Source organism: Athene noctua, chromosome 1 (assembly GCF_965140245.1).
Source record: "Athene noctua chromosome 1, bAthNoc1.hap1.1, whole genome shotgun sequence".
Classification (NCBI taxonomy): Eukaryota; Metazoa; Chordata; class Aves; order Strigiformes; family Strigidae; genus Athene; species Athene noctua.
In genome coordinates this window covers 132,230,516-132,253,429 of record NC_134037.1, presented here as the reverse complement: position 1 = coordinate 132,253,429, position 22,914 = coordinate 132,230,516, and the positions used below count along the sequence as shown (strand labels likewise).

The following is a 22,914-nucleotide window of genomic DNA, read 5'->3' as shown; positions in this document are numbered from 1 at the left end:
GAGTGTTAGCTTAGAAATATCGCTACCAGGCCCTGCTGCAATGTTTAGACATGTTAAATGAGCACCTGATCAATGAACAAGGCAATTCACTTCCAGGTGATTATTCATGTTGACTGGCAGATCAGGTAACTGCTTCTGCAGTAGCTACACTTACCTAATATATTTACACCATCATTTAAGCCTTACCTTTACTCCAGACACTCTGGCTTCACTTATGGTTTAAATCCAGAGCTCTCTGAAGGAGGCATGGGTCAAGAGGAGCATGTTACCACAGAAATACTGACCTCAGGCTTTTCTAAGCCCAGCTGGAGTCTCTGAGCACAAACTATAGGTGGAATTAAAAAGATCTGATATTCTAACCCCTCCTTCTGATCATTGCAAATGCTACTGGCACCTTTTCCAACAGTTAGGATTTTACTGTTTTTTACTTAAATGGAGTAACTGTGTTTTCTTGGTCTAAATCCCTCCAACAGTTCAATATTTATCTTCATTCTCTGTCTTAAACTGCTAAAAATGTGACTGGATGTTTCTGAGCGTCATGCCAGGGCATGTAAATTGTGTGCCAGTGGAGGGGTTTGTGATCTCTTTGTCTGCTGCAGCCTTTTTTTCAGTTTATAGAGTTTGAATTTCTTCCAGATAAAAGAGAGTAGCCAATACTTCACTCATTGAAGCCTTCTGTGCTTCTGTCATCCTCAAAAAAAGATTAAATGTAGTTAATTTTAACACAGGAACTTCAGTACTGGCCAAACTTGCAAAAGAACAAGTTTAAGCGTAGGTAAGATGGATAGATTCATTTTGGCAGAACTTGATGAAATTCCCCACAGAATACTTAAGAAGGCAGCCAAAGCAATCTCAAAAGTACTAGTAATTCATCTCTGAGAAATGTGGGGGTTGGGTGATGTCTCAAAGGACTAGAGGGTAATCGTAATACCTGTTTTTAAAAGCAGATACAGGAGAGCCACGGGAATTACCAACAATTGCGCTGATCTTCAGTAACCTGAAAGATTTGATTTAAAAAAAATATTAAACAGTTTATAAACACTTAGAGGCTAATCAACTGATAAGAAAAAGCCCACATGGATTTGTCAGGATGAAATCATGCCAAACCAATATAATCTTCCTCCTTGGAAGCTCAATCAGCTTAGTAGACAATGGGGAAACTGTGCATGGCTTCAGTCAGGCCTTTGATTCAGTCTGTTCAAAATCATCAGTGGCAGCCTAGGGAAAGACAGTCTAGACTGATGAACTTCTCTTGGTGGCTGCTACTACCTGCTGAAAGACTGTCCCGAGGAATAGGTATTAACAGCTCACTGTCTTAATAGCAAAAGGTAGTAACAATAAAGAATGTTTCTAGTGGGGAGCTGCAGGGATTTGCCCTGGATATGTGTCTGTCCAATTAATTATGCAATCCTGATTAACAGCTTAGAAACACTATGCTGCTATACTTCAGAGCAAAAGGCAGCGGCAAGCACTGTCAGCTGCAGGTGAATACCCAAGCCACAAAACGAGCATCTCTGCATAGGAGCTGCCGCTACCAAGGCCTTGCTCACCCTGTGGCTGAGGTCAGTGCCTGCACGCAGGCAAAAAACTACACCTGGGACTCACTGCCTGAGTGCATCTACACAGGAGGTTCCTGGAGATCAAGCAGCACTTGGGCAAACTAGCAGCAAACTTCCAAAAAGGTGAACGGAGGTTTCCAACCAGAGCAGCTCTTAAGTATGTACAGCTCATGGTACTTTGCTGGCAGTGGAAAATGTGGGTTTCACTCCCCTGAGCTGAGAAAGCCATGTTCTCTATCAGCTCTCTTTCCTTAATTTAGTTGGGAAAAGGTGAGTTCAACCTCAGGTTATGCTTCTGTGTAAAAAAGGCCCAGGCTTCCACTTACTGTGCTGAACTCCTTGCTGCCAGTGTGCGTTAGGCATGTTGTGAGCATGCCCGTGCAACCATTTGCTGTCAGGACAGAAGCATGCCCAGGTGGGCTCAGAGACAGCAAAATGTGTAGCCAGCAGGTGACACAGCTCAACATCTGCATCAGCAGAAGTCTGGAAGCCTTCAGATCTGCACATAGCTGCTGATTTGCATCTTTAGATGCTTAATGATCTAAAAACAGGGCTTCTTTCTTTCTTTCATATGAAAACTCCTCTTGCTTAGTTAATTTACCTTTTTTGTGTCTGGGTTTGGTTTTGGTTTCTGGGAGAGGGTTTTCAAGAGAACAGGAGGAAGTGGGTTTCAAGAAACTGTTTTAAATCCCATAAATCATTAGCAGTCAATATGCAATATATGGAATTGGGGATCAGCAGTCAGAGCCCATCATCTCCAAGTGTGATTCAAATTCCTGCCAATAGAGATTGTCTTTTAACCATCTAATGACTGTTTTCCAGTAGGTGTATCATGGGTCACATACCAGTTCACAGTGCCCACAACACCATAGAGATGACGAAGATCTGCTGATCTTCCCTACCATCCCTTGATGTGTTCTTTCAAAACAAATATCACTGCAGTGGGTTGGGGAAGGACTATTGTGCAAAATGTGTCCTGTGGAGGGAAGAGGTGAGCCTAATCAAGCAATAAGAGTCTTGGAGGAAGCCCAAGGTCCCTCTCTAGAAAGGCTGTGTGTGGGGCACCGCCACCATTAACCCTCTTCGGGCTCTTTTCTTGCAGGTGCCTTTCTCTAACTGCAGCAGGGACTGCCTCCCAGGGACGAGGAAGGGCATCATTGAGGGAGAGCCCACCTGCTGCTTTGAGTGCGTGGACTGCCCCGATGGGGAGTACAGCGATGAAACAGGTAATCCCCACAGAGAGAGCTGAAATTGCTTCTCTGCAGTGCTGAGCTGGAGGCTGCTTTGCCTAGGGGGCTTCACAGGAAGTCTGGAGGGTCTTCTTCTGAGAAGCTTATGGGATTTGAGTCCTGTGGTCTTTAGGTCCCTTCTGCTAAGCCTGCTTGTCCTTTCTGCTCTGAGTTAGGAAAATTAAGGCAGAGAACCTGAGAAAGGACTTGCATATAGGAAGCCTCTCACAAGCATCCACAAGCAAGCTACACTGCACTGTAGCAATAGCTTTTGTTCCTCCAAGAGCCTGCAGGAAGAAGACACTCCCTACTCTAAATCTAAATTCTGTAGTTATCTGTCTGCTTTTCCTCATGTTGTCAGGGTTTTATTTCATGATTTTAAAAGAAATAAAGTTCATTCCATTCCTGACTGCACAAGCAGAGAGGGATATTTCCCTTTATGGGGTCATCAACCACCGTTTCTGTTGAGCACTGCAAGAGACCAGAGTCTCTGGGTCCTATCAAACACCCATGGACATCTTTGTCATTGGTTTCAGTAGGAGCTTGGATCAGACCGCTCAGGTTCTGCAGTGAAGGGAAAAGGTAACCTCAATTTTAGAGTTGGCTGAAAAATTCTGAATTTCCAACACCATTAGCTCTCCCTCAGTGTTGGGCATCCCGAAGGTAAGGAAGACAAGTAAACCCTTTTGGAACAGCAGTCCCTTCCATACTGCAGAGTGCTCAGGATCTCCTCACGCCCACTCTGGCAGCAACGTCCCAGCACACACTGCAGACCTTGACTGAGATGAAAGCTTCAGTAAGCTGCATGCAAGACTGAACAATTGTTCTCCTTTGGGATAATCTAATTTGCATCCTATTAGACAGGAATGATAATTTTTTAGCACACACATATAGTACTACAGGATGCTTGGAAGCAGCATTTTCAAATTAAATAGAAGCAATTCTCGTCATGTGTAATAGGGGTCTTTTGGTGTTTTTCACAGGATTTTGTGAGCTGGTATGCTGGTGAAATGTGTGGGTCTGATGGGGTGACTGCCTTCTGACTCCACAGTTTTCTGCTGCTCTTTTGGCTGACAGTGATGTTCTTTATTTCCTGTGCTTGCCAGTTTTATAGGCGTAGAGAGCAGTTTTACAACCAGTCTTATCCAGCTGAGACAGTGATACTACAAAAGGAGACAATCTGTCTTGTTCTCTCTCAGCTGTTTGCTCCGCACCCTTTGTCTGGGAGCAGTGCTGGTGCTCGTGTGACTGTAGATCGAGTTGGGTCAGGTTTCTGGTCCTCCTGAAAAGAAACTCTTGGCAAGTTGAGTTTCCAGTCAGAACGAGAAGCTGTGTGACCTCTAGTGGTAACACAAAGGAGGGGGCAGGAATGAGCAGTCTTGGGGGAGGAGGGAGATCTGGCTTACTCCCTTCAGTAGCAGCATGGCCTCTTAAGTCAGCTCAAGACAACATCTTTAGGATGCAGAGCTAAATAGCTGCCCCTTCTCTCATAGAGATGGATGAATTCCCTGGTATGTGAAGTTAGCTCTGCCTTGCCTACAGTTTGCGATAGGTCTCCCACTTGCAATAGGCCTCCAGGTAAAAGGCACAAGAAAAATCAAAATGATCGGCTGAATGGAGGTAAATAAAATGACATGTGTGATGGGAGCTTCTGACTGAGCTTTTGCCTTGAGTGCAAGTTTTTCACATGAACAGCTTAAGGTGAGGCAACCAGTCATGAGGAAAGCAGTATCATATCAGGTCACGGATGCTCCCTATGACCACCCATCCAAAAGAAGAGAGCTTGAAATAGGATCATCTCAGTTGGAAAAGACCGTGAAGATCATCCAGTCCAACCATTAACCTCACACTGACTGTTTCCCACTCCACCAGATCCCTCAACGCTGGGTCAACCTGATCTTCAACCCCTCCAGGGATGGGGACTCCCCCCCTGCCCTGGGCAGCCCATTCCAACGCCCAACAACCCCTTCTGCAAAGAAATACTTCCTAAGAGCCACTCTGACCCTGCCCTGGCACAGCTTGAGGCCATTCCCTCTTGTCCTGTCGCTTGCTCCTTGGTTCAAGAGACTCATCCCCCCTCTCTGCACCCTCCTTTCAGGGAGCTGTAGAGGGCGATGAGGTCTCCCCTCAGCCTCCTCTTCTCCAGACTAAACCCCCCCAGTTCCCTCAGCTGCTCCCCATCAGACCTGTGCTCCAGACCCTGCACCAGCTCCGTTGCCCTTCTCTGGACACGCTCGAGTCATTCAATGTCCTTTTTGGGGTGAGGGGCCCAAAACTGAACCCAGTCATCGAGGTGTGGCCTCACCAGTGCTGAGTACAGGGGTCAGATCCCTTCCCCGTCCCTGCTGGCCACGCTATTGCTGACACAAGCCAGGATGCCATTGGCCTTTTTGGCCACCTGGGCACACTGCTGGCTCCTGTCCAGCCAGCTGTCAATCAACCCCCCAGGTCCCTCTCTGACTGGCAGCTCTCCAGCCACTCCTCCCCAAGCCTGTAGCGCTGCTGGGGGTTGTTGTGGCCCAAGTGCAGCCCCCGGCATTTGGCCTTATGGAAGCTCATGCAGTTGGCCTCAGCCCATGGCTCCAGCCTGTCCAGGTCTCTCTGCAGATCCTCCCTACCCTCGAGCAGATCAACACTCCCACCCAACTGGGTGTCATCTGCCATCTTTAGCTGGGCATTCCTGACTTTCTCATTAGCATCAAGCTCTGCTCTGGAAGCTATGCTCTGAGTCTCTGCTGTGCTTATGTGCAAATCCCAGAGGGAGGTTGATCCTAAGGGGTTTTCTGAATGTTTGTTCCCAGAACCCACTGCAGCAACCCACTGCTACCCCACTGGGATCCCAGAGGCTGAGGTAGGTTGTGATTCCACTCACTGCTCTCAACCCCTTTCCACTACCATCAAGGGAGTCATGACTCTCCCCATTGGAGCACAAGACCCATTTGGGTCAAAAAAGAGCAGAAGCAGCCGGTCCTTGCCTTTTGATCATGGCAGCCATTGGAGACATACATTGTCATCTCAGCAGGCACACGTAGCTTCATGTAGAGGAAAGAGATGGAGGTACCCATTTCCCCTTTGCAAGTATCAGTGGGACACTTTGCTGTGTGTGGGGAGAGTCATATCATTAGGACGCATCTTCCCCTGATGTTTCGACATGAAATGGGAGTGTGCTGGGAGTCAAGGGCATTGCCTGCCTTCAGGGAAGAGCATTTAAACACTTCAGAGACTCACGTCCGGCATAAGAAATAAGCTCTCAAAGCACTTAAGGAGGCAAGCACGTTTTTAATTTTCTCTGTAATAGAGACAGGCAGGATGTTTCAAATGATGATAAAAGTGTGAGAGGTATGAAGACAGACAGAAGTAGATGATAAAAATGAAGGAAGAAGAAAGAGAGAGGTGCAAAGCCTGTGTAACAGCCAATAGCAATCAAAGTTTGCAAAGTTTTGCCAGGAAATGGATTCCAAAAACCTGAGTGCAGGGGCAGGACATTTTTAAGCCAGAACTAAGCATGCTTTGTGTTTTGCTATATATAGTCCATGGGAGACTGGTTGTTCCAGTGCAAAACACCCTGAGACGCCCACATATGACTTCGGGAACCAGCAGACACCTGAGGGGAACACCCCATGTATTTAAGGTGAAGGCCGGTGCATAGCTGCCATATGTCATCCCACATTTCAGCCTCTCATTCTGACAAATGTTCCTTCTCCCTATCACTTCTTTTTCAGATGCAAGTGCCTGCGACAAGTGCCCTGAGGATTACTGGTCCAATGAGAACCATACATCCTGCATCCCCAAACAGATAGAGTTTCTGTCCTGGACCGAGCCCTTTGGGATTGCTCTGACTCTCTTTGCTGTGTTGGGAATTTTCCTAACTTCTTTTGTCCTAGGAGTCTTCACCAAATTTCGCAACACACCCATCGTCAAGGCCACAAACCGGGAGCTGTCCTACCTCCTCCTCTTCTCCTTGCTCTGCTGCTTCTCCAGCTCATTGTTCTTCATTGGTGAGCCCCAGAACTGGACTTGTCGTTTGCGGCAGCCAGCTTTCGGCATCAGCTTTGTCCTCTGTATCTCCTGCATCCTGGTGAAAACCAACCGTGTCCTGCTCGTCTTTGAGGCAAAGATCCCCACAAGCCTCCACCGAAAGTGGTGGGGCCTCAACCTCCAGTTCCTTCTGGTCTTCTTGTGCACATTTGTGCAGATTGTCATCTGTGTGATCTGGCTCTACACGGCCCCACCATCCAGTTACCGAAATCATGAACTGGAGGATGAGATTATCTTCATCACCTGTCATGAAGGCTCACTGATGGCCCTCGGCTTCCTCATTGGCTACACCTGCCTTCTGGCAGCCATCTGCTTCTTCTTTGCCTTCAAGTCTCGAAAGCTGCCTGAGAATTTTAATGAGGCCAAGTTCATCACCTTCAGCATGCTGATATTCTTCATTGTGTGGATCTCCTTCATCCCTGCTTATGCCAGCACATACGGCAAGTTCGTCTCTGCCGTGGAGGTGATTGCGATACTGGCTGCCAGCTTTGGGCTTCTGGCCTGCATCTTCTTCAACAAAGTCTACATCATCCTCTTCAAGCCCTCCCGCAACACGATCGAGGAGGTGCGCTGCAGCACAGCTGCCCACGCTTTCAAGGTGGCTGCCAGGGCCACACTGAGACGGAGCAACGTGTCCCGCAAGCGCTCCAACAGCCTGGGGGGGTCCACCGGCTCCACCCCTTCCTCTTCCATCAGCAGCAAGAGCAACCACGAGGATCCTTTTCCTCTACCAGCCTCTGCTGAGCGGCAGCGCCAGCAGCAGCGCGGGTGCAAGCAAAAAGTCAGCTTCGGGAGCGGCACGGTCACCCTGTCACTGAGCTTCGAGGAGCCACAGAAGAATGCCATGGCCAACAGGAACGCCAAGCACAGGAATTCCCTGGAGGCCCAGAACAGTGACGACAGCCTGATGCGGCACCGGGCCCTGCTCCCCCTGCAGAACAGCGAGCCCCTCAGCGCTGAGCCCAGCTTCCAGGCAGCTTCCAGCCTTGAGACCAGCTCACAGGAGTCAGTGGTGGGAGACACCAAAGAAGATATACCAAGCCCTGAGGCGGAGCCTTCCCTGCCATCGGCTAACTCCCGAAATTTTATAGGCACTGGAGGTGGCTCTGTCACAGAGAACACAGTACATTCCTAACAAAAGAAGATCGTGAAAAGCACACCAGTCCCCAAGAGGAACGTGCTCACCTCTTGCTTCTGAATGGGAAAGACAACAAGGACACACTCCTGTGACACAGCCCCACCAGACCTTACTGTTAGCGCCTGCAGGGTAACACACGTGCCTCCAGAGGAAGGACTGTGTCTGGGGAGCCTTGGGCTGAATTTGCATTTGTTTTGCTGAAACCAGGACATCTCAGAAGGGCAAGTGAAGATCGCCACTGGTGGGGCTTAAGCAGAAGTCTGCATGCTGCCTTGCCTCCGTAAGGTTTTCCTGCCAGACTGCAACTCAGCTGACTATGGGAGGCACTAGGCAATTCCACTATACTCTGCTTTTACATTTATGTATAATATTCCTCTTTCCCACTATGTATAATATTCCCTCATTATCCAGTATATGTGATCTGTAACCATGTGCATGAGGACTCTCAGCTCCACAAAAGCAAGGTACACGGTTTCACTTGGGGAAAGCACGGTCACGGGGAAAATAAAAAAGCCCCCAACATCCTGCATGCTGTGTACAGCCAAGGGTATGAACATGTAAAGTATTTAATGTGACAGAGCGCCCTGCTATTTATATTTAGTAATGTCCCAATCTCTCCTTTCTGCCCAGCAGGAAATATTGGACAATACTCTTCATAGACTCCATTGCACTAGACCAAGCTACTAGGTTCCTACTGGTTTCCTCCAGCTGAGGTGGCTTTACCTCCAGCCTGCCTGCTTTGGTGGAGGGGGAGAACAGCTTGTAAATTCCCCCTGGAGAACGTTGCAAGAGCACAATGAGATGTATCCATGATTGATTATGTCGCTAGTAGTTGCATGCTTAACAAAGTGTTGCTGCTGTACTATTCCACATGGCATACATGGCTAACCCTTTCACACCATAGTCAGTGTTGTGCTTTGCCATATTAATCTGCCGCACACCTACACAGAACATTGCGCTAGTTGTGACGATATTGGTGGGCCTGATACAAAGCAAATGAAACAAGGTGACATGGAGGAGTTAAGGATGGAGAAATAGCCCCCAGATGTGGTAATACAATTGCAGGAGTGGATGAGTATTTTAAGTGTGTGTGCTGGTAGGTGACTGGATGATGAAGACGTACAGGCCTCAGCTCTGAGACACGCACAAAGATAAATGGATAAATTGGGTATGTTTTGGTTCCTACAGGCCACCTACTAGGTTATTTCCCTCCTGGCCCATCTTGAAGAGAGGGCACCTAGCACTGTGCAGGTGGTCTCTACCTAAAGAAAACCCGTAAGGACTGCAGCAGAGACACTTGTCCCACTCCCCCAAAAGCAGACATAAGTGCTCCTGGTTTTGCAAGGCATGCCTGATTCTTCTCCATCCATGCTGGAAAGGTTGAAGTAAGAAAGTCATTAGAAAAGGTATTTGTTGCAGCTTGTTGAGAGAAAAAGTGCCCCTAGACAGCCCAGCAGGAAGGGGTAGGGTACGTTGCAGAATTTATTTTCCTCTTCCCAGATCCCTGGTGCAAGAACAAGTGTCTAATGTGAAGATGTCAGTACCCTCCCTCATCAAACATGAAGGCAGTCTAGACCACTATGGAAAGGTAGACAGGCCTGCACCTCAGTGTGAGCAGAGACAAAAGGACTGTGTGGATGTGTTGGTGAAAATACCACAATTCTCTTGTTACCATATTGCTTGGTTGTTCTTTTGCCAGGGCAGGCAAATAAAACTTACAGGTGACATTACTGCATAAAAACTTTGTTTTGCCACCTCCACTTGTTGCCGACAAGGAAGAGGAGTTTTGGCTTAGGAGAGCAACGTGGAAGCCCAGAACCCCCAGGAGGACTCTATTCAGACAAGTTATTTTAACCCTTTTGTTGATATGTTACATTCCCCTTGGAGTGGGCTCAAGTTTTAATTACACCATGTAAGAACCAATCCAGTTTTAACTGTAAGGCCTGCAAATTACAATATTTGATTAAAGCTGTGGCACAGCTTGTTAAAAGGGAAAAAAAAAAAAAAAAAAAAAAGAGTTCAAAACCATAAATCCTTGTCGCCACAGTTTTGGAAACCGCATTCTTCCCCCGCACCCAAACAGGTCCCTTCCTCAGGCTGTTGGCTGTGGCCTCTAGGCTTAGTTTAGGGTACAGAATGGAGACCCGTGGTCTGCTGAGTTTAAACGCACTTACGGAGATGGGCACTAGATGGCAGAAAGAGCTAAAAAAAGCACTTTGGTTATGACCCACACTTCCAAAGATTCCAGTAGCCAAATAGTGCTAGTGAATCATTCCTACGGGCCAAACCCAGTACAGTAGTCCCTGAAGTGAAGCTGACAGCTCTGAAAGCATAGTGGAGCTTAATGAATGAAATTAAAATGACACAAGATACAAACGGAAGACTGTGCGCAAACACACGCAACATGAGGAATAGAAAGTCACATTGGCTGCCTTGTTTGCAGAACAATATTCATTGGCTATGCACACAGTAGGTAATGTTCACATTTGGGTGGTTTTCATTCTTTAGGTGGTTTTCGTTCTTTACATCTACTTAAAAGGAATTTGTACCCTGGCACACAATGAGGCTCCAACAGCTGCCGTAATTTTATACCAACAGACATGCTCAGTTTGCTGGGGAACCCCCATCCACCCTCACTGCAGGCACACTGGGACCTCTAAGCCTCAAGCTCCACATGCTGCAGCTCATTGTAGTGAAGCACACGCTAGATGCAGGAGAAGTTCAGTAAAAAAGGACCCCCTTCATTAAGGTGATTTGCAGCCAAACCCTTTTTCCTGTGCCAAGTGCAGGAGAAGAGGAGGTTTGCTCAGACTCCTGTCCAAAAGCCTGTCTGTGTGTCAACAAGACAACGCTGATGAAAACAAGTTGGCTAATATCCTTCTCTTGAAAGCTCAATCCTGAGAACCTCTACCGGCATGTCCTACCAGAGGCTGCCCAGGTGAATGGCTGCCCGATCCCATGCCCCATGGCTCAAAAACCTGCTGGAAAGAATGTGCCAATGTGGTCTTTCCTGAACCATCCGGTAGTGAAGCAGCAACAGAGTATGTCAGCTCTGTGGTGGAATTTCCATCGGCAAACTTGGCTGAGGGGCAAAGAACCGTCCCAGCAAAGAGCCTGATCCTTTCATCCCCACCCTGCTCACAAACCCAACAGAGCTCTGCCTGCCCAAAGCCCCAGCGGAGCATTTATTTCCTCTCAGCAGAGAAAGAAGATACCATGGGAAAGAAACCCTTTGTCCCCATCCTGTTTCATGCTTCTCACCATGTCCTCCCCACCAGTGCAGGGGGTCCATTCAGTGCATAATACCTGCTGCTGTTAAATTTAGGGCTATATTTACCGAATTTACCAAGGGAAACAGGGCGGGGGGTGGTGGTGTGTGTGTGCGGGGGGGTTTCACGTGGTTGTTGTTTTTACAAGGAATCTGAATGTTTAAACTGGGGGTAAATTTGGCTAAAGACCATTCAAACTGAAGTCTCACCATGGGGTTTCTTGAAGGCTGGGTAATTCACCACAGCCTTCAATTTGCCAGCTGAGGAGCAACAAAATCAGCCTGGGAGAGGGAATGATGAACATGGTGAACGAGAGAGTCCCGGAGATGGCGCTTTCCATGCTGCTAGAGCAAAAATGTCACGTAGGTGATGGCTGCTGGAAAATGTGACACACTGGAAAATAAAAAAGCTGCAGTTCAGGACAGCCCTGTCATCACGCTGGACTGTCACAGACGTGTCACCCGCCGAGGCCAGGCCGCAGGCCTTCTGTGGATCATTCTGCAGGCAGCTTTTATTGTAACTCTTGCTTTTGGCTTTTTTACTTTTTAACCCGCTAACGGATTGCGGGATGAGGCACTTTCTGCCGAGCCCGAGGGCAGCCGGTCCCACCGCGCTGCACTAGAACCTCCCCGGGTTAAGGGCAATCGTTGCACCTCGCCGGGCGCCCCCGCCCGCCACCCCACAGCTCGGAAGGCCCACACGCACGTTTAAGCCCCCGCCCTCGGGTCCGCCCCGCCGGTAGGCCCGGCCCCGCCTGAGCGGGACGGACGGGAGTGGCGCGGCAGGCAGCGGCTGCCGCCATGTTGTGCGGGGGCCCCTCCGCGGCCCGGCCCGCCACCGAAGAGACGCAGCGGATCGCGGACGAGGTGAGGGGGCCGCGCCGCGGCTGAGCCCCGGGAGGGGCCCCCGGGCCTGGGAAGGGCCTGGCGGCAGGTCTCCCGGGGGCTTCCCCTGCTGGGCCCGTGGGCGGTCCGAGCTCCGTGCGCCGGGGGGCCGCCGCTCCAGTTTGGATGCAGCGCTAGGGCCCCGTCCCCCGGGCGGGGCGGGGGGTGGCTGGCGGCCCAGGTGCGCAGAATGAGGGGACGCCTTTCCTTCCCCCTCGGTGTAAAGCAGGAAGGCTGACAAATTGGGGGGGGGTGGTGGTGTTACCCGAAAAGCGGGTCCGTGCCCGGCGTGCAATCTGCCAGTCTTAACATGCTCGGGAGGGATGCTGTATTTATTCAGGCCTGGGCGCTCGGTGGACTCTTCCACAAATCAAGCACCCCAACAGCAGGTTTTCATGTTCCTTTTATACACAAAAATCAGGGGTTAGTGCTTTTCCAAACACACCTATGAGATACTGGTTGGTTAGTGATTAACATACAATTATAATACAGCTCACATAATGCTTCTACTACTACACATGCTCAGAAGTTGGTTTCATTGCCAAGTTAATTGAAGAGTCACTCTGACAGTCATCAAATAACTCATCCTCAACACAGTCCCAGACATTCTCTTTATGGTCCAGGATGTTCCGCTTGTTTTCTAGGGTCTGGAGATTAAAGCCTATTCTTTATGAATTTTTTATCACTCTTGACCACATTTCAACATCTCACTTGACCAAGCTTCAAGAGCTTGAAATTGTCCCCATATGTGTGGTAACTGTAGCTGCTTGCATAATCATTAACCATGGCTACTAGCACATGTGAAGTATACTCTATCAGAAATACAGTGAGTGGTCACAGGCTCTCGGGAGTCCTCCCTGTGCCTGCTTGGCCTTGTGTAGTTTTATTGACTCCAGGCAGAGTGGATTCAACATTTTAAGAGGGCATTTTCAAGGGATTTAGAGAGGAACCATAGGTGGCATTGAGTGCTGGGTGTTGCCAGCTCCAACCCTGGCAGTGCAGGTGATGTGCTGCCTGCCAGCCTGAGAGCCACCTGGCAACCTGTGTATGTCCCAGCCCTAGAAGATCCCTTGAGCTTGAGGAAGGACCTCAGATGGTTCTTAAAACGTCTAAACCTTGTAGCCACTGGGTGGGTTGCTTGGAGGTTTTTTTTTTCTTGTGGGGGGTTGGGGTGGGTGTTGGAGATAAGCAAGAAAACTGCTGCTTCTGCTCTTCCCCTACACAGAATTCAGCTTTAACCACTGCCAGCTCCAAATCCTGGTACTACTTACAGTAACTTAAATTACCGCCCATGTTAGTGAAATGCTTTTGCTTTTATGTACAGCTAAGTTCTTTCAAAACACAGAGTCTTGCTTCAGTCATGGGAATGAACTCAAGTTCCTCCTGCTTATTGGTTTTATCAGCTAGGGTATGTTATGACAGTGAAGAAAGATGAAGGACAAGCTCCAGTTTCTTATGCTTTTTGTTCCCCAGGATTTGGGGATCAACTGATTGAAATTAACATTTAGCTTGTAGAATCTGATGATTCTGCATTTAACAAAGAGAGGTGTGCATCTCCTAAGAGCCAACCTGAGTTTGCAGTAATGAGTACATTATTGAGAATTGCTGAGTCAGTCACAGTTATTGTTTTGACCTGAAAAGGCCTACTTGTCATGTTAAAAGATAATGCAGATATGCAATTAATGTTGCACACGGACTGAAAACTAGGTTCGAAATCCTGAGTTTCTGTTCTGTGGCAGACTGCAGTGGTTTGGTAATCGAAAAATAAGATGAAGAGTAGAACCCAGTTGGATTCAGAAGTGAACAGAATTAACCAAAACTCTGGCATTTTCATTTAAATCATGTAAATATTTCAAAGTTTTTCCAGCTTGTTTTGACTGCCAGTTTATTTAATGACATACAAGTGGGAGAACCCAAAGCTGAAATTTGCCCATGCAGTCATCGCCTCATCTGGATACAGACTGTGAAGGAAACTTCAGTTTTGTTAAATCAAGGTAGACTTCTCAAGTTGTTCTGCTTGCTTAAAATCAAATCTTTGTGCAGATTTGTTATAGCTTGCCAGTTTGCTTGCCATAAATACAGTTACTGTTCTTGCTTTTCCAGTTCTTGCCTCCACTGTATTGTTTCGTAAGAGTTGTGGCACTGGCCAAACGTTCAGATTCATGACCCTGACAAGTGCTGCTGCTTGCCCATAGGCCCTGCCTCTCCATGGCAAGGATTTCTACCCAGGCCTGTTCAGCCTTTGGCTTCTTACTGGCAGCTGTGGCAGAGGTTAGTCAGGGTGATTTTGAACCATCTGCTTTTTACTGACTGCTCTGGGAGTAAGCAAACAGGCCCCACAGAACAGCAGAGAGCCTTCAGAGGCTGATAATTTTCAGCCCTGTGATTGAATCACAGCTTGTTTGGGTGGAAAGGGACTGCACCTCCTGCCCCAGCACAGGTCAAGAGCCCCAGTCAACCTCGGGGCTTTGTCTAGTCAGGTCTTGAAAACCTTTGAGGGTTGGAGCTGCACAGCTTCTCTGGGCAACCTGCTGTACTGCAGGAGTGTCTTCGGGGGAAATTTTTTTCCTTATATCCAGTTTGAACCTTCAATTTCAGTTTATGACCATTGTGTCTCATTCTTCTGCCATCACCCCTCAGTAAAGAGCCTGGCTTTTTTTAGTTACTGGAAAGCTTTCCGCAAAGCCTTCTCCGGGCTGAGCAAGCTCATTTTCTTCCCCTTATCGCAGCATGAATGCTCCAGCCGTCTGCCCTCATGGTGCCCCTCTGCTGAGCTCGCTGGAGTTTATTGACATCTTTCTTGTATTGGGGGCTCAAAACTGGACACAGTATTCCAAATGTTCTCTAACAAGTGCCAAGTAAAGGGTGGTAATTGTGAGATCATGATCTAGTAGGGTGGACGGATACCAGGCCTTTCGGAGAGTATTTCTCTCTGGGCCCTCCCTCCCCATACTGACTCAGGATGCCCATTTGTCACTGGCTGGGGTGAGTCATGGCCTTGGGAACACCCTGACAAGCTTGCAGCTGCCTCTAGCTGAGCTGTCTGCAGTCCTGGAGCCCAGAGTTCGCTTTCTGGCGGAAATATAAAAGTGCTGAGCCACGACGATTTTGAGACCTAGGAGACCAACCATGTGCAGCGCCTAAGATTGCTGGGGGAGCATGGGACAGGATGGGGTCAGGGGATACTTATGTTCGCCCTCTCCTCTGCTTCTTAAAATTTGTACTAGCAGCTCTAGTGATGGAAAAAAACCACTTCCTCCATCTTCTGACTCAGGAGAAGGGGAGGAGGGAGCACTGAATGTCTGTACTTTCTGGGGCTGTGCCCTTCCTTGCATCCTTAGAATGCAGAGTTGGTGGGTGCAGTTTGATTTCCATATGGCAAAAAAACAAAAGCATCCAAACATCACTTACCTTACTTTTGATGTATATTTCACAGCCTGGAAGAAACATAGAAGTGTGGCCTCTGAGAGAAGATGTACAGTATGGTCACAGCCCCCAGGATAGTCACTCGTGAGCTGTCTTGGAAAGGCACTGGCATTCCATCCTGTGCCCTCTCAGTGCTGGAGAACTGTTGCAGGGATTGTTTCTGTTCCTACAGTACCTAGAGTGCCCGAGCAGTGGCAAACTGGCACTTGTTTTCCCCCAAGGAAGCAGGTGGGATTCAGGCAGGAGAGCAAATATGTTGATTCCCCTTGAATTTAGGAAGAAGGGGAAGTCACCATATAGCTGGAAAGAGAAAATCAACTCACTGCTGGTACTGTTACATTGGGACTGGAGAGAGGGCTACATAATGATTTAATGCAGGAGTTAAGGCCTGGGTAGAAGTGCGCTTGCAGCAAGGACTCCGAGACTAATTCTTGCCCTAGTAAACAAAGCCTAAAATATTCTGCATTCCTGACCAAGAATTTTACTGTATAGGTGTGATGTTCTAGAGAACCAAGTGTGGGAAAGAAGAGCTGCACCTCTGATGAGCTTTAATAACTTGAGCGTGTCCAGAGAAGGGCAACGGAGCTGGTGCAAGGTCTGGAGCACAGGTCTGATGGGGAATGGCTGAGGGAACTGGGGGGGTTTAGTCTGGAGAAGAGGAGGCTGAGGGGAGACCTCACGGCCCTCTACAGCTCCCTGAAAGGAGGGTGCACAGAGATGGGGGTGAGTCTCTTGAACCAAGGAACAAGCTATAGGACAAGGGGGAATGGCCTCAAGCTGTGCCAGGGCAGGGTCAGACTGGCTCTGAGGAAGTATTTCTTTGCAGAAGGGGTTGTTGGGCGTTGGAATGGGCTGCCCAGGGCAGGGGGGGAGTCCCCATCCCTGGAGGGGTTGAAGAGTCGGGTTGACCCAGTGCTGAGGGATCTGGTGGAGTTGAGAACGGTCAGTGTGAGGTTAATGGTTGGACTGGATGATCTTCAAGGTCTTTTCCAGCCAAGATGATTCTGTGATTCTGAGCTCATGCCTCCCTCCAGGGTATTGGGCAAGTTACTCTGACTTCTTGAGCACTGGTTTTACGCTCTGGAAACTGGGGTGATATTTTGGTTATTTTTTTGGAAAATGTTTGCAGTTTGAAAACATAGATTCCAGCAGACATGCTGAAATAACTGTTAGATAAGCATTGTGAAACCTTAGGCTTGGGTAGTTTGCTTTCAGAGCTTGATTTTTGGATATCTGTCTGTTCTGTGATGCTGGGTGACTTGTTCTGAATTTGAAGAGGGAGCTAATGCTGAAGATGGCCCTTTTTCCTGTTGTTAGAATGATGTATAACTTCTCCTTAAAAAGACCTGTAGTCTTGTGCATGTAGATACTGAACCACTTTACATTTGTTGTTAGATATACAGGACAGAAAGGGAAGCTGAGACATTGATAGAGGAAATAATTTTTCAGAATAAATCTTTCAGCATACCCACGCAGTTCTCTTTTTGGAGGCTCCAGACTTGGTGTCAGTCTGTGGTGACTGAATCACACAGCTGTCTTGGCTTTGCCGCCTGTCTAGATTCGGGTCTTGCTTTAACACAAAACTTAATGTTAGTCATTTTAATCTTTTAATAACTTGGAAAAGCAGGAACACTCTGGGAAGTCAGTAGTAGTGACCTGGGGGGTACTGAGGTACACTGATAGTGTGGGCCTTAAGTCTTAAATACTTGAATTTTGCATCAGTCTTAAATAACCTGTTGTTTCCTTAAGGTGAAACCTCATTTAGAAGCAAAAGAAGGAAAAAAGTTTGATGTTTTCACTGCAGTGGAATTTAAAACTCAAGTGGTTGCTGGAACAAACTACTTCATCAAGGTAGAGGACACCGGGCAATGGAATTACTATTTTTTTAAAATAACATGTATAATATTTGGATTAGTGGAGTTTTTTTCTTTACTTACCTACAGAGGGATGTTTACAATTTGGCCTTAATAAGAAAAAAACCTGTACATTAAAAAAATATATCCATCCCCCCACCTCTCGGCCTGTCTCCCTGCCTGTACTAAATGGAGAGAAGAGTACTCCTCTATTTTTGTAATGATTTTTACTTTTCAGTTATTTTGTGAAACTTGGTTTTGGGGATGATTACACATCTGTGCTGTTGAGCACTAATGCTAGATTAAGTGAAGTCTGGATGTGTAAAGATACAGTGAAGTATCAAACCTGCTCTGACTCCGCCTGTAGTGATGCCACACATGAAAAACAAGCAACTGTAATCAAAGCTTTGAAGTGCTTCTTGTCCCAGATGAGATTAGAGCGGTTTGCATTTATTTAATATATTAATCACTTCTATGCAACTCCATTTCCCTACCTGTACATGCTTTGTCTTGGGCACGGGGAGGATTAACAAGCGTAGGTGATATTTCCACCAAGTCACAACTCCCAGACTGGTTTAAAACAAGACCATGCCTTCCAAGGTGGCAGTTTTTCTTACCACTTCTCTACTTCCCCAGCCTGAAAACACCCCAGTTTGCTCCATCCCTCCTACTGCATTACTCTGTGGAACCTCACCAGTTTTTGTGCTTTGCAGGTCCATGTTGGCAATGATGAGTTCATGCACCTGCGGGTGTTCAGAAGCCTTCCTCATGAGAACAAGCCACTGAGCCTCCACAGTTACCAGAGCAGCAAGACTAAGCGTGATGAACTGGCTTTTTTCTAGCAAGCTTATCTTGTGTGTTTTCGTAATGGTTCCTTATAGGCTGCAAAATGGCAAAATGTTGATTCCGGTGCCAACAAAGGAGAAAAGAAAGTGTCTTTTTTAAAAAAAACTTAATGTTGGAAAAAGTAATTTCCTTTTATGTCATTCACTTACTGTGCAATATCTAAATTCTAGAGTCACGCAGCTCTCCTTTCACCTCCGCTAACTTCAGTGCAACTTAACTGGAATACCGTGGCTGAGTCCTGTTCGTGGACTTCCTTGGTCTGGGAATTGAAAGCGGAGTGACAGTAGCACTCAGATATTTGCAGCAGGGAGCAAGAGGAAAACCTGAATCCTTTCTGTGCTGTTTTGCAGCTGTGAATATATCTGTAAATGTAAATTGTGCTATGTACTTTATAGGCAAAGACCTGAAGAGAGACTTGAGCTGAAGCGATTTTAAAGGAAGAGAATGAGGGTTATGGTCTTTTGAAACAAGCATTCATTCCCTTGGAAATCATGTTTTTTCTCTTGCAGTAGTAGGAAATAATGTCCAGTAGAGGGTGTACAGGTTTTAAAAAAAAAAAAAAAACAAAACAGCTTCTGTACTTTCTCAGTCCTATGGAAAAGTCCTGGAAAGGAACTTAAGCTGGACAAGCCTTTCTGCATTATTAACAATAAATATTTCTCTTGAATTAAGATGGCATATTTGACTGGCATTTCACTGTTTTCTTTACTGATTTTCAGTGTTGGTTATTACCTTGCTCAAGAGTTTTTTTTTTCCATGAGTGCTTTTCATATTCCAGATAACCTTATGTTTATTTTGTGTTTTAATTAGAAATACTTCATTTTAATCCTGAAAGAGGCATGAAAGATAACAAGAAAGGTTTCTGCAGGTATAGCAGCAGCAAAACGGACACTGAGGAAAATGTGGGCTCTGCTCAGTGGAGCCAGGGACACAGAAAAGGCTGAGGCAATTGCTGCTGGCGGGACTTGCCTTCAGGAATTTGAGGTCCCTAAGGTGAGTAGGCAAGTCTGGAGAAAGGAAGACTTCCCTCAGCAGAGCTGGATCAGGTTAGGGAAACAAACAAACTGGACATAGACAGTGCCATGGACTTGAGGGGCTACACCCACAGGTGCTTAGAGAGCTGGCCAGTGTCACTGCAAGGCCACACTTCACACCCTTTGAAAGGGCATCAGGGCAGGTTCCTGAGGACTGGAATTAAAAAAATGTTCAAGAGGGCAAGAAGGAGAATCTGGAGCACTACAAGCTCATCAGCCTCACCTCAGTCCCTGGAAAGTGATGGGGAGCCATTTCCAAACACATGAAGGACAAGAAGGTGAGTGGAAGTAGCATGGGTTTACAAAGAGGAAATCATGCTTAATCAATGTGGGTATCACACTGGTCTAAAATGTGGACATTTATATCTGTTTCTAAAGAGCCCTTTGTTAAGATGTAATCTGCTCTTCGTTTAAAATAAGTTGCCCAAATAGTGGGGAGTTGGACATAAGGTTCGATGGTTTGATTCATTTTCAAGTTGTATTTAATGTTGGGTGACGTGAGAAAGAATCGTTGTTCAGCAGACTGGGGAAGGGCGATGCCTATCCCTTGGTTAGTTCCATTCCACATTTTTATAAACTCAAGAATTAATTCCCACACAAGGTTTGAAGGAGTCTTACTTCCACCTTGTTTTCCTCTCCCAGAAGAGAGGAGGACCAGTGTCTGCATGAGAAATGGTAAATACATACTAGTAGAATTATTACTAAAAATGACAGTTGATGAAGTGATAGCAAAATACAACATCGACAGTATTCATTGGGGTCCAACACTCTTTTGACGGGGTGGATTTGTTTGGCAAATGATGATCCAGTTTTCTTCCTGTAAGAGAAAGGGAAAACATGGTTCTTTCGAACTGGTTTCACAAAGAAGGGATTATCCATCTCGTATTAATTTTGTTGCCTTTTTCATTGGCATTGGTAATCATCAGATCTCCCTGCTGATTTGTGGTGAACCATCTTACGTAAGTCCATAAGCCATCACCCTAGCTCACCTGATAGGGATGGCGAGACAGGTTTCCTGGATTATAATTGACCTCACATACATGTCACTGATCACTTCCAAATAGCATATTTAAACTTCCACTTTTACTGACATTATTTTAATACATTCTCTAAATATTGTTTATCACTGTATCTGTCAGGTGGTTGTTCTCTACACCCTGTACTGTAAATTCCTTTAACTGTTCTTCCCATTTTGTACCTTGAAATTCTAATGGACTTGCAGCCCTTGTCTGGCATTATTCCACTTTATCTCAGACTTTTGGATGCCAATGTAGATCCTATTTCTGCGTGTCAAGGTGCAGTAGGAAATAGTACAGAATCCTACTCTAGGCAGAGCATCCATTAGACAAAAGAAACAGGAGGAAAAAAAAAGGTCACTTCATGTTTTATGAACTCTGTGGGACAGCCTATGGCAGCAACAAAATTTAACATCAAGTTCAGAAACCATTGTGTCATTTAAGTAAACTGTGGCTCCCCTGCAGTGCTCCAAGCTGATTTGTTGGTTTTGTGAAGCCAAGCATTTTTATGTCTGAATGTGTATCCATGAGGGAAATGTATACATTAATGCATACATATGTATAAAATAAAACCAAGCAAATAGTAAACCAGTCACTATTAAGAACTAAGTTTTTAGAGACTACAAGAATATACTGTGGAGGTAAAATAGGTGCTGTACTCATGCATGTCTCTGCAAAATATTGTACTCATTCAAATCAGTTATCTTTTTACACATGTGATTTAATATAGGGGTAATTAGTTCATGTTTGTTACCAACTCCTGTGCCTTCTCTCCCCAAGTGAGGGGGAATTCTGCTGGGGTGGGTTTGGGTTTGGTTTCTCCCTGCCATTAACGTTTCCACCAAGTGCTCTTGGATCAGGAATGCTGCCCTTAAACTGTCTTGGATTGGTGTAGCACATAGTTTTAGGGAGTCAGGAGACCCTTTATCAGAGGTTTCATTCAATTGGGCTCAGCTCTTAGCAGCATCAAGGAGGGTTTGTCGGGTATTAGATGCCTGTTGTGCATAAAAACTGAAGACAAGCAGCTTTCTGCACACTTTGGGTAATTTGGTCCAGTCCTGGAGTCCATCACTTAAATTTAACAGACCACATACCCCTTGTTCTTTTAACAACATCATATCTAAAGCTAAACGGTTTTGAAGTGTCATCTTCGATACTTGTTGGACTTGTAAATTCAGTTCTCCTAAACCATAACTTGTCCAGTTACTTAGAAGCTGGACTTGCCCATTGATGTTTTCTAGAACAAATTGATTTCACCTCAGGGTTACAGATGGAGTAAAGATGTTTTCAAACATTAGTGCTGCTAGTTGTCCATGGGTATAATAATCAGGGATTTTGACCGCCTTTATTGCCCATTCAGGTCAGGCCTCTGGGGCTTCTGCTGTTTCTCTATGCACCCATCAGGAAGGGGTAGTAAAATTGAAAACAGGAGAAGGGCACATGGACGGGACGACCAGTCCATGGTTTAGACGATGAGATAAACGTCTTGGCAGAGAAGAGAAGAAGATGGGTGTTATTTACCTTGAGTTTAGTAAGGCCTTTGATACAGTCTTCCATAACATCCTCATGGGCAGACTGATTTAAGCATGTGCTCAGTAAGTGGGCTGCAAGCTAGCTGAACTGCTGCACTCAAAAATTTCAGTCTGGCTAGAGGTTGGCCCCCAGTGATGTAGACTTAGGCTCAAGACTGGGACCAATATTGCATAACATTTTCATTAATGACCTGGCTGATGAGCCCAAGCACCTCCTCAGTGGCTTTGGTTATGACACAAAATTGAGAGGAGTGGCTGATAACAGCAGGTGAAGGGATGTCAGCAGGCTGCAGTGATGAGCAGATGGGCATCTCCCAACTGTCAGCAAAGGGAAATGCACAGTCCTGCATGGGGAGGGGGTAGGAAAAAGGGTACAGGCTGTGTCCTGGGAAGCAGCTCTGCAGGAAAGGACCTGGCCGTTGTCTTGTTGGCCACCAAGGTGGGCAGTGGTAGCCACAGGCTGCCTTAGGCAGTGCACTGCCAGCAGCTGGAGGGGCTCTTCTAGTCAGCATGGATGAGGCCGTGTCTGGAGTGCTGGCCCCCATTCTGCACTCCCCAGCACCATGTCAACATGGGTGTACCCCAGTCAGGCCTGTAAAGGGCCACCAAAACAGTAAAGAGCCAGGCTCTTCTCAGTATCACTCAGTGCAGTGAAAGGGCAAGAAGCAATAGCCACAAACTGAAACACTCCATATAAAGACAGGGGAAAAAAAAAAACAAACCAACCAAAACCAAAAAACACCCTTTTTTTTTTCTTTACGAACTGAAGGGATGGTCAAACAGGGGACCAGGCTGCCTGGAGAGGTTGTGCAGACTCCATCAGTGGAGTGCCAAAATTCTGACTGCACATGGTGCTTGGGCTCTGAACTGAGGGCAAACAGCCCACACCTACATGACATTGCTGCATGTTCTTGGCCACAGGCTGAAGAAATGATGAGCAGCTGTGAGAGGCGAGAGCACAGTGACCTTACCTATTATTGGGCTTTTTGTTGCAGGCATGCTCTGTGTGTAACCAGCATTGCTTAGGAAAAGCCTGTTCCATCTCCTGATTACTAGGCAGAGCTTACTTGCTTTTGCTCGTATCAACCCA

The 22,914-nt window shown here is 46.8% G+C and overlaps 2 protein-coding genes across 3 annotated transcripts in view; both read left to right on the top strand.

Annotated features, from left to right (window-relative positions):
* The window catches only part of CASR (calcium sensing receptor), an 80,971-nt gene extending 71,093 nt beyond the window's left edge, over positions 1-9,878 (top strand). The window contains exons 6-7 of the mRNA XM_074896770.1: positions 2,662-2,785; positions 6,511-9,878. Of these exons, the coding sequence (XP_074752871.1) occupies positions 2,662-2,785; positions 6,511-7,961 (1,575 nt within the window). The 3' untranslated portion in view covers positions 7,962-9,878. The remainder of the gene's footprint in view (positions 1-2,661; positions 2,786-6,510) is intronic.
* Positions 9,879-11,956: 2,078 nt separating this feature from the next.
* On the top strand, positions 11,957-18,920 carry LOC141956311 (cystatin-B-like). 2 transcript variants are annotated; one of them, XM_074896748.1, is made up of 4 exons: positions 13,292-14,111; positions 16,036-16,138; positions 17,293-17,394; positions 18,110-18,920. In XM_074896748.1, exons 1-4 carry the CDS (start codon positions 14,050-14,052, stop codon positions 18,236-18,238), a joined length of 396 nt encoding a protein of 131 aa, XP_074752849.1. In that variant the 5' UTR covers positions 13,292-14,049; the 3' UTR covers positions 18,239-18,920. The 2 variants fall into 2 exon arrangements, with proteins under 2 accessions (XP_074752857.1, XP_074752849.1); XM_074896756.1 differs by lacking the exons at positions 13,292-14,111; positions 16,036-16,138 and adding an exon at positions 11,957-12,099.
* Positions 18,921-22,914: the final 3,994 nt, after the last annotated feature.

What these genes read in the sequence shown, in the direction of transcription:
- LOC141956311 (XM_074896748.1), top strand. Translation starts at nt 14,050, where the DNA reads ATGCAGTCATCGCCTCATCTGGATACAGACTGTGAAGGAAACTTCAGT. An exon ending in TTCAGTTTTGTTAAATCAAG is followed by an intron (nt 14,112 to 16,035) that starts GTAGACTTCTCA and finishes TTTACTGTATAG; the next exon opens with GTGTGATGTTCTAGAGAACC. An exon ending in GGCAACGGAGCTGGTGCAAG is followed by an intron (nt 16,139 to 17,292) that starts GTCTGGAGCACA and finishes TGTTTCCTTAAG; the next exon opens with GTGAAACCTCATTTAGAAGC.